Source organism: Rosa rugosa, chromosome 2, assembly GCF_958449725.1.
Source record: "Rosa rugosa chromosome 2, drRosRugo1.1, whole genome shotgun sequence".
NCBI classification, from domain to species: Eukaryota; Viridiplantae; Streptophyta; class Magnoliopsida; order Rosales; family Rosaceae; genus Rosa; species Rosa rugosa.
The window spans coordinates 32,879,292-32,895,049 of NC_084821.1; the positions used below are offsets into that span (position 1 = coordinate 32,879,292).

At 38.6% G+C, this 15,758-nt stretch overlaps 2 protein-coding genes across 2 annotated transcripts; both read left to right on the plus strand.

The window, feature by feature from the left end:
- The first annotated feature begins 956 nt into the window (after positions 1 to 956).
- Positions 957 to 7,290, plus strand: LOC133732059 (5-methyltetrahydropteroyltriglutamate--homocysteine methyltransferase-like). The gene is made up of 12 exons (XM_062159514.1): positions 957 to 1,298; positions 1,528 to 1,887; positions 1,970 to 2,057; positions 2,688 to 2,815; positions 2,900 to 3,291; positions 3,389 to 3,552; positions 5,221 to 5,301; positions 5,398 to 5,564; positions 5,666 to 5,771; positions 5,883 to 6,133; positions 6,283 to 6,484; positions 6,727 to 7,290. Exons 1-12 carry the CDS (start codon positions 1,180 to 1,182, stop codon positions 7,087 to 7,089), a joined length of 2,421 nt encoding a protein of 806 aa, XP_062015498.1. The 5' UTR covers positions 957 to 1,179; the 3' UTR covers positions 7,090 to 7,290.
- A 135-nt stretch (positions 7,291 to 7,425) lies between these two features.
- On the plus strand, positions 7,426 to 9,871 carry LOC133732060 (double-stranded RNA-binding protein 1-like). Its single transcript, XM_062159515.1, has 5 exons — positions 7,426 to 8,039; positions 8,141 to 8,247; positions 8,593 to 8,815; positions 9,048 to 9,158; positions 9,273 to 9,871. The coding sequence occupies exons 1-5, from the start codon at positions 7,802 to 7,804 to the stop codon at positions 9,659 to 9,661; spliced, it is 1,068 nt and encodes a 355-aa protein (XP_062015499.1). The 5' UTR covers positions 7,426 to 7,801; the 3' UTR covers positions 9,662 to 9,871.
- Positions 9,872 to 15,758: the final 5,887 nt, after the last annotated feature.

The window sequence follows — 15,758 nt, forward strand, 5'->3', positions numbered from 1 at the left end:
ATTGAATAGGAATCTAGATCCTTCTAATGTAACCCTATTACCACTAGGTTAAGTAACCTAGAGTTTGGGCCAAACACATAAAAGAGATTTCCTTAAACATTTAGCTAATTTTGAAATGGAATAAAACTGGAATCATCTTCCAACGGTGATCAATTCACACTTCTTTTCAACGAACTAGCCATTTTCGATACAAGTAAAATAAATGAGAGATTAAGAATAGGGAGAAAATGAAAGATTTAGAATAGAGAGATATATATATGAGGAAGTAGACGGAAGATGTGAAAAAGAATGTTGAAGTCATATGTATTTATAGTGTAAAAGTTTTTTTTATTTTTTTTTAAAAATTATATATATATAAACCAACAACTATAAAAATAAAATAAAAATAAAAATCACATTACCAACGGCTATAAAAAAAATAAAAAATTTAACCAACGGTTAGCTGACGTTAGCAACTAGCTGTTGCTGACGTCATGTTGCTGTCATCCTCCACTACCCGAGTGGGCCAGCTTTAATCTGATCCAGTTTTTTGAAGGGCCAAAGGGCTCCTCCAAGGGCTAAAAATGCCCCTTTAACCTCACCTTTGACCCTAAAAAATGGCACTTTACCCCTTAGCACCATGGGTTGGAGAACACATGGGCTATTTTTTGGCCCTTTGGCACTTTAAACACTTGGGTTGGAGAAGGCCTTAGCACTTTGGTTTGTTGAGTTGGAGGTGGCCTCAGTATCGCTAGACATTTTTAGGTCAGTCTTAATTAATCTACAAATAAGAAAAGAAAGACGAGATTACAACAACTCACTCTCATAGAGAATTATAACTTTTAGATACATTTTTAGGGAAGCAAACTTTGCTGTGGACGCTTGTGCACATCTAGGATTAAACTGTAACAGGGAAAAAGTTTGGGAACCTTGGCTCCCACTTAGTATTTCTAGAGCTATCCTTTTTTATCGTCTTGATCTTGAACATGGTTGTTTAAGAGGCGATTGCATTTAACTGTAGATTTTTTTTTTTGGCTGAGCATTTAACTGTAGTTTGTATTTTCTTATAAAAAAAAAAAAAAAAAAAAAACAAGCTGAAGTTGCCATGCCGCCATGACTGGCTTAGACAAAGAAGAAGGTTGGCAGTGAATCGAATCCATTCGAAGCAAAAGGGATAGTGTGATCGATACTGAAAGAGAGATGAGCCAACTTTCATCTCTTAGTTTCCGGCCTTATTACGGCTCTCTCTGTTTCTCAGTTAACCGGACACCCTCTTTTCGTCGCTTCAACCTCCTCCCCTTCCGATGCCCCACTACCAGGTATTAATACTCTCTCTCTTTTTTCTGGGTTCTCATTTCTCACTTGTCTACTCTTTCATCTGCTTCATTCTCTTTGTCCAATGATGAACTGCAACTGATGGTCTGTAACTGTTATATCTCTGTGTAGTTTCAGTTTTATTGCTTGGATGAACTTGATAGCATCATAAGTAAATGGGTGTACATATAATTCTATAATATTTATTATCTAATTTCGACAATGGTGGTACAGAGCAATGGCATCCCAGTCCCACATTGTTGGTTATCCCCGCATAGGACCCAAGAGAGAGCTCAAGTTTGCTTTGGAATCATTCTGGGATGGAAAGACTAGTGCCGACGAATTACAGGCCGTGGCTGCAGGTATTAGGTCATCCATTTGGAAGCAGCTGGCCGACGCCGGTATTAAGTATATTCCAAGTAACTCCTTCTCATACTATGATCAGATGCTAGACACCACCGCCATGCTTGGGGCTGTACCCCCTAGATATGGTTGGCAACGCGACGAGGTTGGATTTGAGACTTACTTTTCCATGGCTAGGGGAAATGCCAATGTTCCTGCTATGGAAATGACCAAATGGTTCGACACCAACTAGTAAGTGAAAATTTCTAATGGATTTCGATTCTATTTGACAAATTTTTGTAACGGGTAACCAACGACATGCCCTATTGTGCAGCCATTACATTGTACCTGAACTAGGCCCTCATATGAGGTTCTCTTATGCGTCTCACAAGGCAGTGGATGAATTCAAAGAGGCCAAAGCTGTAAGCTTTCCTAGATTTTGAGATATTGTTCTCTTTTGTTCCAAGTACCTGTTTAATATTTTGAGAAATCCAAGTTGTCCACCAAAAATGGAATTCTTTCTCCCACACCAATCCACCTTCCTCTTTTGTATTAGTGATTTGCTATTTAGTTAAGCAACTGCAGAAAGCAGATATAGTGAACATCAGATATTTGATCAGTTCAAATGGCTGAGTGGCCGCTTATCAGTTTGAAAACTTTAAAAGACTGTTGGAATAGTTGTTTCAGAAAATTAAGATGGACTTATCCAATTTTATTTGCGTGAAATCTATGTGTCGTAAAATAGAGGGATTGTTTAAGAGTTAATTCACACTTGATGATCTCCTACTTTATCATTTTGACATTGTAATCTGAGAATAGTATCTCATTTTAAGTACTTTCATTTCTTATGCCATGGATTTTGTGGGTACATATATCATATGATTGAAAGGAGATGAACATTTTTTTTGAATTTGTTTCACAATTTGCTAATACAGAATTAGAACAATTTTTTGATGTAAATGAGTTCCTTTGTGGTTTTTAATTAGATGACCTATCTTTGTATGAATTGTTGATGTAGCATTTCATTAAATTTGGTATTTTATACCATGCAGCTTGGAGTGGATACCGTACCTGTCCTTATAGGACCTGTGTCGTACTTGTTGCTATCGAAACCAGCTAGAGGAATTGAACAATGTTTTTCCCCCCTCTCCCTAATTGGCTATATTCTTCCGGTTTACAAGTAAAGTCTTTACATTTTTGGAAACATTTATTTGTTTGTATTAGCTGTGTTTTAATCATCTCTACTAATTATAAAAGCATGCAGGGAGGTTGTGGCTGAACTGAAGGCAGCTGGTGCTAAATGGGTCCAGTTTGATGAGCCCACCCTTGTATGGGATCTTGATGCCGACCAATTGCAAGCATTTACGCATGCCTACTCAGAGCTAGAGTCATCTTTATCTGGTTTGAATGTTCTGATTGAGACATACTTTGCTGATGTTACAGCTGACAACTACAGGACACTCACCTCTTTGAAGGGTGTTACTGGTTATGGGTTTGACCTGGTTCGTGGAGCAAAGACCCTTGAATTGATTAAGGATGGATTCCCTTCTGGAAAACAACTCTTTGCTGGAGTGGTTGATGGAAGGAATATATGGGCCAATGATCTTGCATCTTCCGTTGGTACCTTGCAGGACCTTGAGGACATTGTTGGAAAAGGTTTTGATTAATAATTGCATTCCTTTATGTGAAGGATGTATCAACTTGCTGGAAGTAGTGCTACTGCTATCTAATTCCTTTTCTTCTTTTTTTGTAGATAAGATTGTGGTCTCTACATCCTGCTCTCTTCTCCACACTGCAGTTGATCTAGTGAATGAGACTAAGTTAGATAAAGATATAAAATCATGGCTTGCATTTGCAGCCCAAAAAGTTGATGAAGTAAATGCCTTGGCTAATGCATTATCCGGACAAAAAGATGAGGTTTTTTTTTTTTTTTTTTCATTATTCTTTATTATTCAGGCATCATGCAAAATGTAATTATAGTTATATATTAAAGTCTGCCATTTTTTGGGTTAATGGTGCATTTTCTTGCATCTGCTGTGTTATGGCTTTGTGCTTTCAGCTCATCATCTTGTTCTAATCATGTACTGTTTGTTTTGTTAGTAAAAGTTTTTTTCTTCTCAAATGACAAAACAAACTAAATATAAAACCTCAGCATGTAGATAACATTGTTAAATATTTTACAAAAATATAAAAAACATTCTCCAGAAAAAAGATAAGGTTGTTAAATATTGAGAACTTTTTTACTTTCTGATGGCAATCTATTTTCATCAATCCTTAAGATATCTGAACATTCCTTTTAACAAGTTCAATATTGAAAGTTACATTGTGCAGTTATGCATGCATTAACAAACTTGGAAGCACTGAGCTTTCAGAGTCCCAAGCAAAGGAAAAAACAATATTGGTTTTGATCTTTTTGAACTGAACACATATGATTTTATTGCATGTCATATCTTCTGTCCAGACATCAGAATACAGAAGGAACAGGTTAACTTGGTGATCTTCATCTCCTCTGGCATGAGCATTTAATCCACTGTTTGTTAGTGTAGTGATTCTCCCCTTTTCTCGCACAGCTGAAATACAAATTTGGTATCTTCCTCATATTGTTTTTTATTTATTTAGTTATTATGGAGTGTGTATGTGGAGGAGGGGGAGGAGGGGGGGGGGGGGGGGTGTTTGGGGCTCATATGGAAGATGTGGGCTACCAATTTGAGAGTAGTCCTCTCTTATTAATCTTGAAGACTTAAATCTGTTGCGATGGTGGTTTGATGGTGAGATGCAAAAGGAAGAAGACCACAGTTTTTGGGGTTGGAAGAAAGCCAAATTTATTGTCGAAGAAAGCAGAGATATTTTAAGAGAAGGTTGGGGATGGACAAGGTGAATTAAGGATTTCAGGGATAGGATTGATTGTGGTCTTCTCTTTGGGCATCGCTTACTTCTGATCTTAGGGACCTCTCATTCTCTAATGTTTTGATTGATTGTGACGCTGCAATGTTGTAAAATGCTGAACTTTTAAGCTCCTATTTGGTTTGCCTGTATTTCTTGCTTCTGCTGTCTTGTTTTCAGTTTTCTTGATGTAACTGTGTGAAAATTTCTTGTCCAGGTATAGTCGTTCTTTTGCATACCAATGCAGCTTTTGTCATTTTGTCTTTCTTCTTTTATATTTTTTTAAAGGAGTTTTTCAGTGTCCTTACCAGTATTAGTTTGAGATGTGCATGAATTCTTGTGTCAAACACTATGTACACCATTTTCTTTTGCAGTCTTCTGTTCTTCACTTGTCATCTGTTGTCGTTTACTTTGATCCAGTGGCATTGTGAACATTGAATTTGTAACCGTAGTTAATAAGAACTTTCTTGTTTTTCAGTTAAAGCTAATTGCTTGTGTAGCAGCTGGTGAGTAACTGCAAATAAAATTGAGCCCAATCATTTTATTTGTTCTCCTATTTGATTGATATTTTCTTTTGGGGTATGATATTAGATGCATTCTTCTATGTTGTGAAACTTTATGGTAATTCTTCAAAGCTTTCGTACTTTTAGAATCTTTTCTTATGTGTAGTCTTTCAGGTGCTCACTACCTATTTATTTGCAGGCACTTTTCTCTGCCAATGCTGCAGCTCATGCTTCAAGAAAATCCTCTCCAATGGTGACGAATGAGGCTGTCCAGAAGGCTGTAAGTGTTAAGGTCTTTATGCTTACATGTTCCATACTGAACATGGCTTACATTTTAGGCACTTATGGGGGTTATTGTCCATGTTTTCTTGCCTAGGCTGCTGCTCTGGATGGCTCTGAGCAGCGTCGGGGCACAGATGTGGGTGGCAGGCTGGATACTCAGCGAAAGAAGCTGAACCTTCCGATTCTTCCAACAACCACCATTGGATCTTTCCCTCAGACGTCGGATATTAGAAGAGTGCGCCGGGAGTACAAGGATAAGAAGTGAGAATCCTTTTTTTTTTTTTTTTTTTTTTTAAAGTTTTGGTACCTTGTTGATTTTCTTATCTACAGTATACAATAGATTGCTCTCTGTATCTTTGTAGACTCTCGCTGGAAGATTATGTCAATGCAATCAAGGAGGAAATTAACAAAGTTGTCAAGCTCCAGGAAGAGCTGGACATTGATGTGTTGGTACATGGAGAACCCGAGGTGAGGTTTCACTAGTAGAATGCTTATTCGCTGATGTGTAGGCCTTGCTTTTCTTGTCGAAAGAGGGTTTTTGATGTTTGATTACATTTTTCCTGTATCTTGCCAACCCAGAGGAATGACATGGTTGAGTATTTTGGAGAACAATTATCTGGTTTTGCCTTCACTTCCAATGGGTGGGTCCAATCCTATGGTTCCCGTTATGTCAAGCCACCTATTATATATGGTGATGTGAGCCGACCCAAACCCATGACAGTTTTCTGGTCTTCACTGGCTCAGGGTATGACAAAGAAACCGATGAAGGGAATGCTCACCGGACCAGTTACAATTATGAACTGGTCTTTCGTGAGAAACGACCAACCCCGGTAAGAATATTGGAATCATACTCCTTTTTTTTGGTTGAAGCATACTAGTTTAGTCCTGCATCTTCTTTTTTGGGGGCCATTATTTTTTATTTATGTATTTATTTGTTTTCTTTTGTGTTCTTCAATGATGAGTATACACCTGTTCTTAGATTTGAGACCTGCTATCAGATTGCTTTGGCCATGAAGGATGAGGTTCAGGATCTTGAGAAAGCTGGTATTACTGTGATCCAAATTGATGAACCTGCTCTAAGAGAAGGTTTACCTTTGAGGAAAGCTGAGCAGGCTTTCTATCTAGATTGGGCCGTCCGCTCCTTCAGGATAACTAACTGTACTGTTCAAGACACTACGCAGGTTCCTTCCCCCCTTCTCTACCATTCATTTTGTGTCTGTCAATCAACAAGCTCGAACATTTTTAATTTTAATGCTATGTTTCTAGTGCTTGACTAGGTAAACATGTGTTCAATAAGGAAAAAGAAAAATAAAGAAATAAGTTCCAGCAACTGAAATACTGAATATATTGGAATTATGATATGAATTGGCCTTCTTGATGAGAAAATTAAAAGTATTATGCTCGACATTCTTGTTTTGGACAGATACACACCCACATGTGCTACTCAAATTTCAATGACATCATTCACTCTATCATTGACATGGATGCCGATGTGATCACGATTGAGAACTCCAAATCAGATGAGAAGCTGCTATCAGTCCTCCCTGAGGGAGTACAATTTGGTTCTGGCATTGGTCCTGGTGTTTATGATGTTCACTCACCAAGGATCCCATCTGACAAAGAAATTCGTGACAAGATTAAGAATATCGTTAAGGTCCTTGAAAACAACAATGTCTGGGTTAACCCAGACTGCGGTCTCAAGACACGCAAGTACTCTGAAGTACGGCCTGCGCTCAGCAATATGGTTGCTGCTGCCAAGTACAATCGGGAGATGTTGGCAAAGTAGATTCTATGGTCAAAGAGTGGCAGTTTTTTAGTCTTAAGGTTGGTGACATCGTTTGTAGCAGTCTTTGTATATGCTTTCTTAGCTTTTAGCGTCTCCCACTCTACTTTTCCCTTTTATAGTATGCTTCTGCTTTATCTTTATATTCTAGATTGTAAGATCATTGAATCAAGTTTTGAGTAAAAAGCAATTAGCTTCTTTTTATGACCAATTGTTTCTTAGTGGCCTGAATGCTGTGACCATCATATGCTAAATCGCAGAGATGAATCAATGATTTGACATGGAAATGGAAGTGACAGCCAAAGAGAAGTCTTAATGATATAGTTATGAACCCATGATGAAAACACCTTCTCTAATTTGATCGGAAACATATTTATGATGACGAAAGTTAAATAGATTAACTTATATTTAGAACATGTAATTTAAACCCACCATGTATTTTTGATTGGTCAGAAATGCAAATAGAATGCATTTTCTTCATGCTTTTAACATGCAGAAAGAGTGATATCTGGACCTCACTAAACTAGCTCCATACCAAACAAAATCACCTGATTAGCCTTGACCATTTCACTCGGAAGAGCGTGGAAGAAAGAAAAGTAACACAGACAATATATGATCATAAAACATGCGGGAAGCATTTCATGTTGTGTTAATTAGAGAATGAACCAAAAGGGATTTCATCCATTGCAGAGAAAGAGAGAGAAATTAAGAACACATGATGTACAAGAGTAAGCTGCAGGAGCTGTGCCATGAAAAGAAGTGGGGTTTGCCAAGATACACTGCCATGAAAGATGGACCGGATCACAATCCTTGCTTCAAGGCTTGTGTCTCAGTAAATGGCTACTCCTTTGACTCGCCAGTTACTTGTAAATCTTTCAAACAAGCCCAGAACCAAGCTGCCATGGTCGCTTTTCTTCACTTCACCTCTCCACCTTCTTCTTCTTCTTCACCGGGTATGATTTCTCATCTGGTTTCTATTTTTGCTGTATTAATTTTTTGTAAATGGACCCTCTATTAGTTCTTGAAGTTGGGTTTAAGGCTAGTACGGTTACAGTGGATGAGCATAGCACCTCGGAGAGCCCAGAGTTCAACACTAGTACTTTAAAGAAGGCAGAGAATGCTGCTTCTATGTCTATTTCATTCTCAGACGGGTTTCAGGATGTAAGTTCTCGGCCCTACTTCCTGTCATTATGATATCAGTTTCTGTTAATTGGTTGCATTACTAAACAGAGTAGTATCTTGTGGCTCGTCTTGTTATGTACATGACATTATGGATGTGAAATGTTGCATTTGCACTGTGAATTGGAAGTAATTCTTTGAATTAGAAGACAAGTAAAAGAAAAAGAAAAAAACAGATAATTTGCAAATGATTTCTTGTGAATTGTTATTCTAAATGCGTTTACTCAATCATATTCGTTCAATGCAGTGATTTTCTATAATTTCATTTAACCCGTTGAACCTTGTGCCGAAGAAACCTCTGATTTCTTTCTGCCATTCTATATACAGGACGAACCTGGTCGTCTTTACAAGAATCTCTTACAGGAGTTGGCTCAGAAAGAAGGTTTTTCCATGCCAGCATATACAACTGTGAACTCGGGTGCATCTCACATGCCAACATTCTCTTCCACTGTGGATGTAGAAGGAGAGAAATTCTCCGGACATGTGGGGAAATCCAAAAAACAGGCAGAGTTGAGTGCTGCGAAGGTTGCTTACACCACCTTAAAAGAGCGTAAGTTAGTTATGGTTTTCATTTACTGTGAGCACTGGCAAGAAGTAGATCTGACCCATTTTATCTTCTGGGTATCTAATGTTCCTATCTTTATTGTGCTACACATTGTTGCAGTGCCAATCTGTTTATCTAAGTTGGAGTCATGTGCATGCTTGATTGCTTCTAATAATGCACATTTTCCTGGCAGAATGTGTGTCGCACATTGACAGTAATAAGGTTAATTTCTGTGCAGGTGCTCTCAAAACCACTCAAAGCACTAACTGGAGAATGAATGTTGTTTCTGAACAAGATTTGGTTTCTTCTCCTACTACCAAGAATAAGGAATGTGCTTTAGAAACTAAAGGTGGAATATTCCTCTGATACCTAGCACAATATTCAAAATCCTCCTACAGATTCTTATGCATTTAAAAACATTTTCGTGTTGTTTAACCAAAGCGCTTTTACATATTTCATGCAGAGATCGATGAAGTTAAAGAGTCAGACAATGTATCAGACAACATCAATCTCAAAGCTGTGTACTGTAATGCACCTGATGCAATGGTACTGGAAATCGATAATATGAATAAAACTGGAAAGCCTTCCTCATGCTTGGAACCAGTGCTCTCTTCAACTAAAGAATACCCTTCCTCTCCAGCATTTATGCATACTGATCTTTCGGCAATCTCAATTGCGGATAAAAATGAAGGGAAATTAACGGGATTGAAAAGTTACTTGCTGTGCAACAGGTTTAGAGTCTACACACATTTTCCAGATATTGCATTCCCCAAGTGCATAACTGCGCTGCCCATCAGTGATGACAAATGGGTGGCTGTCAGGTTGGAGTTCCCCAACGAAGAAAGCAATTAGGTTGAGGTGCTTCTACCATCCTATTTATATAGATGGTATTGAATAAGACTTGGATTTACAATGTGATATCCAACTAGACTTTCACAATTCACATATTCTACAAGGAACTAGAATAATAGTTATGTTTAATTCTTCAAGTTTATGAAATGTAATTATTGCTTCACATGCTACTTATAACTAAGAAAAAATAGTCTTAGTACCGTGAAATTAATTTTCGAAAACAAAGCGGTAAAGTTTACCTTCAGTGATTTAAGTGTTCTCCAGAAAATTGTGAAGCGTCCCAGAAGTACATGGCAAGGTTCTCCGGAGAATTGAGAAGAGCTGATTCTTCTGACCAAAAAATAGCAGAGCTGGTTCTAGAACCAAAATCCCTGCTACTTCATGAACTAAGATTCCACAAAAGGCGAATGAAGTTCAGTACGTTGACTAAAAAAGAGAGGTACCAAGAAGGTCTAGGGTTTAGGCCACAAGTATTCAACCTTCCCTGAGCTATAATTCAAGGTAACACTTTACTATGAGAGCAAAAGAGATAGAAAAGGGTTGTCCATTATTTGCTAGAGAAGACCCCAGAGCCTCCAACTTCCATACTCTTCTCTTCTATCTTCCCAGTAGGAAACAGCTTACAATTTACAAGGCAGCCAATTCTATGAGCTCCCCCACCTCTAGATCACCTAGATTTCTGCGAAACTCAGTAAAATACTACGGATATTTCCACAACAATTTCATATAACATCTGCTAAGATACTTAAATGTTATCTAAAACTAAGATCATCTGAAGAAGAGACTCTACCTCGTTGTCCAAAACTAAGAGTCTACCTTTTGTTGGTTGAACATTAGAGGTGGCAAGTTGATCTCCAGGAATAGTGTCCATTACCAAGGCCGCAGCATTAATGTATCAAAAATCTTGGACCAGTACCATACTCCTCCTCGCCTACATATATGACATGATTAATATTTGATACAACTATACAAGATCAAATTACACTCCAATTTGATATAGTAAGAACTTAGAGCAGCATTCCCCTTATGAAGTCCACTGTGTCTTATTTTTACATAGTACAGGTTCTCAAAAGAACAACTTTCTTGCACATAGCAGCTACAGATATCAAGGACTGAATGGTTTTAGGATCTAATGAATTATCATAATATCAAGATATTTCATTTCTAATGCACTGTATGAAAACTTGAGGGTGTTCAATTAATTACTAGAAGACTTCAGAGTGGCCTCCAAGCTCTTCTGATCAATAGAATATCCCAACTTCCTCTCATTCAACCAAAACAATATTGCAGTACCAGTACCAAATTAAGAAGTAATGAAAAATGCCTAACAAACGTCAAAATCTTTTTCTGATGCAGACCACTCAACACTTTGATTTAAGTCAAGAAAAGATATCATTGAATTAACTCCAGCCAACTAACCAAGTCATCTTATGGTGCAGTACAGCTGTACAGAGAATGACCGGAGCTCGAGTGTGACATTATTAATCTTAACTTGGAGTTAAACTTATGCCTTCTTCTGTGTACTACACTATAAGATGACTTAGTTGAACAAGGTACAAACACTATTACTCGTTCTCACCTTCTTTAATTTGAATGAACATTCCGAATAATACACATATCATTGAGCACAAAATTCAAAAACAGAACAATGTTAAAATTAAAGCTATCGTTTTGAGAATGTTGATGTTAGAGAGACAAAATCTTCTCCTGAAATCAAGTCATCTAATTCTTCTCTATTGATTTGTTCATAGGCTGTTTTGATACTGAGCTATAATTGCTTATCAGTTTTATTCTAGCTGTACATATATTTTAATGTCTGCATTGTAACATCAGTTTTTTTTTTTTTGAGAGAAAATAGGTCAGCCCTTTCATTAGATTCAGCAAGCAGTACAAAAACGAAACACCCCTATGGGGTCGACAGAAAGCAATCGTTCATTAGAACCTCAAGAAACCCTATTCTAGAAGAATAAAATCCCAAAAAATCCCGAGTACACCCACCTTTTAGGAAATCCACGCACCATTATTTTAACAAAAACCAAGAAACCTCTAAGCAGACATAAAAGGGAAACAACTAAGGCACTGGTTTTTGCGACCCAAACAAAATTAAACAATACTATGGGTCATAAAGACCCATTCCATTCTAACCCACAACAAAGGTGGATTCCCACTCCCTAATCCAGTGAGCCCAAGAAAAAAGCCCACAAAGCATTCCAAGGCCCAAGGGGCCCAGTCCATCCACAGTTTGAGTGGAGCAATGGAGACAACGGCGTTGCCGCAGCACCAACCACCACCTCCACATCCATCTTGCCCGTCCATGCAGCCATTTCCGATACCGTCATCAATAGCCACCTCGCCCCAGTCATCACCACCAGATGTCGAATCCAAACCAAGGCCCGCATCCCCTATAGCAACGCCGACATCACAAGCCGCACCACCAGTCCGCCACAAACCATCGCTGGTCTTGCCTCCATGCTCCCCATCGTTATCACGACGCTACTACTGAGATCAGGAAACCTGAATACCATAGCCACCAGTGCAGCCAACTTCGTTGTCGCCCAACACGGTAACAAGAAGGGGACACCAGTGCTGCGACTGCTGCCTCCAACCCATCACTCCAGGCTCCCTACCACCGTCGGAAGTCAGACGATCCCGATCCACAACCCAGTCGCGCCGATCTAATACAAACCCTCCCAGAACCACACCATCAGAGCACGGCCTCAGATCAGCCACCCAAACATCAAACCTACCATCCCAAACAGCAACCCCAGGGAACCCACACCAAGGCGGCCGCGATCCAAGATCCAAACCGATGCCAACCGGTCGACCACGATCCACGATCCAGACTCGCCGATCCGCCGTAAACCAACATAGCTCCACTCCCTTGGAGCTCGGCTTCAGATCAGCCATAGCCCAACCAGCACCCCCAGACATCCCCATCCAAGGCGGAACATGATTTGTGTGCTTAAATGCAACTTACGCGCAATAAGGGCACGGTCATCAAAGAAGTGGGAAATATTTGAACCCGAAATTATCGTACCACGGGGATTGAAAAGCTAACTACAATCCTTGGTTATGCCGATTACTAAGTCACCAACAATTTAACAAACAAAACCTAAAAATAGCACCAAACTATTTACATGCTCGGCTCGGACAACCAAGCCTAAAATTGGTCAAGAGAACCACAAATAAATGCGGAAGCTCACAACCAAATGGTATGGACAATGAAAGTGGTTTGCAAAATTTGATTTTTTTAATTGTGAAAAAGAAAATTGACAATTGAAAATTAATATTGCAACTAAAGATAAAGATAATAGAAACTTATCAAGAAATGGAAATTAGGTCACTAGGGTATCCTCCTAGCCAAATTTAATGCATAAATATATTCCGACAATGGTCATTCAATTCATAATGGTATCAAGAACCGCACCCAAGGCTTTTCAAGGCTCATGGGTCATTAGATTCCTTAAATGGTATTCCTACTCCGGATCAAGGGTCGTAGAAACTCAATTGGGACAATCTAGAGCCTTGTTAGGGCCTCGAGTTGCACCAAAAGGCGAAGAGTCCTAGAATCAAGGTTCCCAAGCTAGCCAATACGGCAATCGAAATTGGTATTGTAACTAACCATGTTCTAAACAAGTGTCCTAGCCATAAATTAGAGAAGTGATTAGGTCCCCTAATTTGTTCTAGATATGCTCATCTACACATTCAAGAGTTAATCAAGCTCCTAAGCATGCATCTAAACCAAATATTATAGAATAGAATATATGCCAAACACGAAATTAAAAACCATTAAATCAAAACATATTTATTACATTAAATCCATGCTAGGGCTCAAACCCTAGCTTCCTAAATAGACTACTCACAACCCATCCACATTTTATTCATCAATTAAAGAGGTAAAGGTAAAGAGGAGTGGAAAGTAACAAGAACAAGTCACAAATTGCTATGGAGCAATTATGACAAGCCTTGATTTATGGCTTCCCACTATACCCAATCTCAAGTCTTGATGTAGATGAGATCCCTTGAAGCTCCTTGAAATCCCTTTGAGAAATTGATGAAGATTTGATGGAATTTTGGTGAGGTGAATCTTGGTGAGGAGGAAAATGGATCTTGGTGAGGTGATGGTAGATCTTGATGAGGAGGTTCTTAGTGAGGAGAAGAAATGGTGTGGAGGGGTGGTTTTGGGTGTGTTGGAGAAGAAGAGAGAGAGAAGGGTGATGGTGGGGAGTGCGGCAGGAGGTGAAGAAGAATAGAAAAGGTAGTGTGTTGCGGCTCTGTAGCTGCTGTAGGGTTGATGGATATGAGGTATAATTAGAATTGATATATATATATGGTTCTCGGTGGTGGAAGGCTGGAAGGAGAAGAAGATAGAATATAGGACACGTGGCAGCTAGTGATAGGAAGAAAGGAAGAAGATAAAAAAATAAAATAAAAATAAAGAGAAAGGGGAAGAAATGGTGAAGGACATGCACCGGGGGGGGGGGGGGGGGTGGATGGATTCTGATGCATGACGTCAGCAAGGTCATTATTGCTATTATCATTTTTTTTCCTTGTCTTTTTTTTTTCTTTTCTTCTTTCTTCCTTCTTCTTTCTTCTTTCTTCTCAATTCATTTCCGCAAATACTATCGGAGGCAATTAGATTCCGTTCCCTTGATTGGCATTGACCATGGTTGATCCGCATTGACTATTTCGTCATTTTGTCGGAAACTCCAATTTGCTCCAATTTTCCACAATTTTCCCTTGATTTCCGCAATTCCGCTTATTTCCTACACAATAAATAAAAGTGAATTAATTACATAAAAATTGACTTGAGGATTAACTTATTTATAGTGTTTTAGATACAATTACATGCATAAAAATGCGTGTAATCAGAACACCTAGTGCCAGATCGAAAACAGCAAGAAGAAATAGAGAGGTAGCCACAAGGCTAGCAATGGCCATGACCAAAGAGGTCTGGAAGGTTTGAGAATTTTGTCGATGGAGGAGGCCAACGATAACCCTAGCAGAGCACTAGGTCGCTTTTTTTCTAATTCTATTTATTGTAACAGCAGTTTATTTCTGCTATATATGTGTACAATTGTAAACATCAAACTCAATGAAAAAACACTTTCTACATGGTATCAGTAGTTTAGGCCATCTCCAATCGAAAGGGCTAAAAATAGCCTTGGGGCTAAATTTTAGCCTTAAATTTTTTACTATTCATCGATGTGACATCAACCGTCTCCAATCCGTTAAAACTAAATTATAGCTCTAAAATATATTTTAAACATTTGAATGTGTTATATATATATATATTCTTATTTTTTTATCAGATTCTTACTTATAGTAATTGAAATCATTTTTATGATAAAAAATATTTTTCCGATTGTACTTTTCAAATTCCATGTGTTGCTTCACAAGCAATGTTGTAGTTTCTTATACGATTTCATATATGTGGCATAGGTCATGAATAAAATAAATATTGAAAATATGACACATGGTAGTAGAAGGATGATGTGAATAATAAGCTTGAGGTGATATGTATTTATAGTGTAAATTTTTTTAAACCATATGTAAAAATAAATATAAAAAAACCCAACGGCTACATGACGTCAGCAACGACCAGATGCTGACGTCATGCATTGGTCAAGCTGACCCTAAACGTGGGCCATTGTAGCTTTCTGATCCATTTCTTTATAGGGCTAAAAGGCTAACCAAAGGGCTATTTTTGCCCCTTTGGGTTGCCCTTTGGCCCTTTAGCCCTCTCCCTCATGGGTTGGACACCATTTGGGTTATTTTTTGGCCCTTTAGCCTTTTCCCCCCATGGGTTGGAGAAGGCCTTAGGTTCTCACCTTATTGATCCTCTTTCGTCTGTCCTTCTTTTCCATGGCTTCCATCAACTCTTCCTCCAATCCTTCACCAAACACCTCCAATTTCATCAAACTTACAGAATCCAACTACTTAGTTTGGCTTCGGCAGATCAAACCGTACCTTCATGGCAATAATCTTTGAGGCTATATTAATGGCTCCAAACCATCACCTGAACCCACCATCATGTCCACTCCAGCTACTCGAATCACGAACCCTGCATATGCTACATGGTTCCAACAAGATCAGC

Excerpts from the sequence above, each read along its gene's own strand:
- LOC133732059 (XM_062159514.1), top strand. The coding sequence starts at position 1,180 with ATGAGCCAACTTTCATCTCTTAGTTTCCGGCCTTATTACGGCTCTCTC. Across the intron at positions 2,058-2,687 it reads AATTCAAAGAGGCCAAAGCT|CTTGGAGTGGATACCGTACC; the intron begins GTAAGCTTTCCT and ends TATACCATGCAG. Across the intron at positions 5,565-5,665 it reads CGGGAGTACAAGGATAAGAA|ACTCTCGCTGGAAGATTATG; the intron begins GTGAGAATCCTT and ends GTATCTTTGTAG.
- LOC133732060 (XM_062159515.1), top strand. The coding sequence starts at position 7,802 with ATGATGTACAAGAGTAAGCTGCAGGAGCTGTGCCATGAAAAGAAGTGG. Across the intron at positions 8,248-8,592 it reads TCTCAGACGGGTTTCAGGAT|GACGAACCTGGTCGTCTTTA; the intron begins GTAAGTTCTCGG and ends TTCTATATACAG. Across the intron at positions 8,816-9,047 it reads TTACACCACCTTAAAAGAGC|GTGCTCTCAAAACCACTCAA; the intron begins GTAAGTTAGTTA and ends ATTTCTGTGCAG.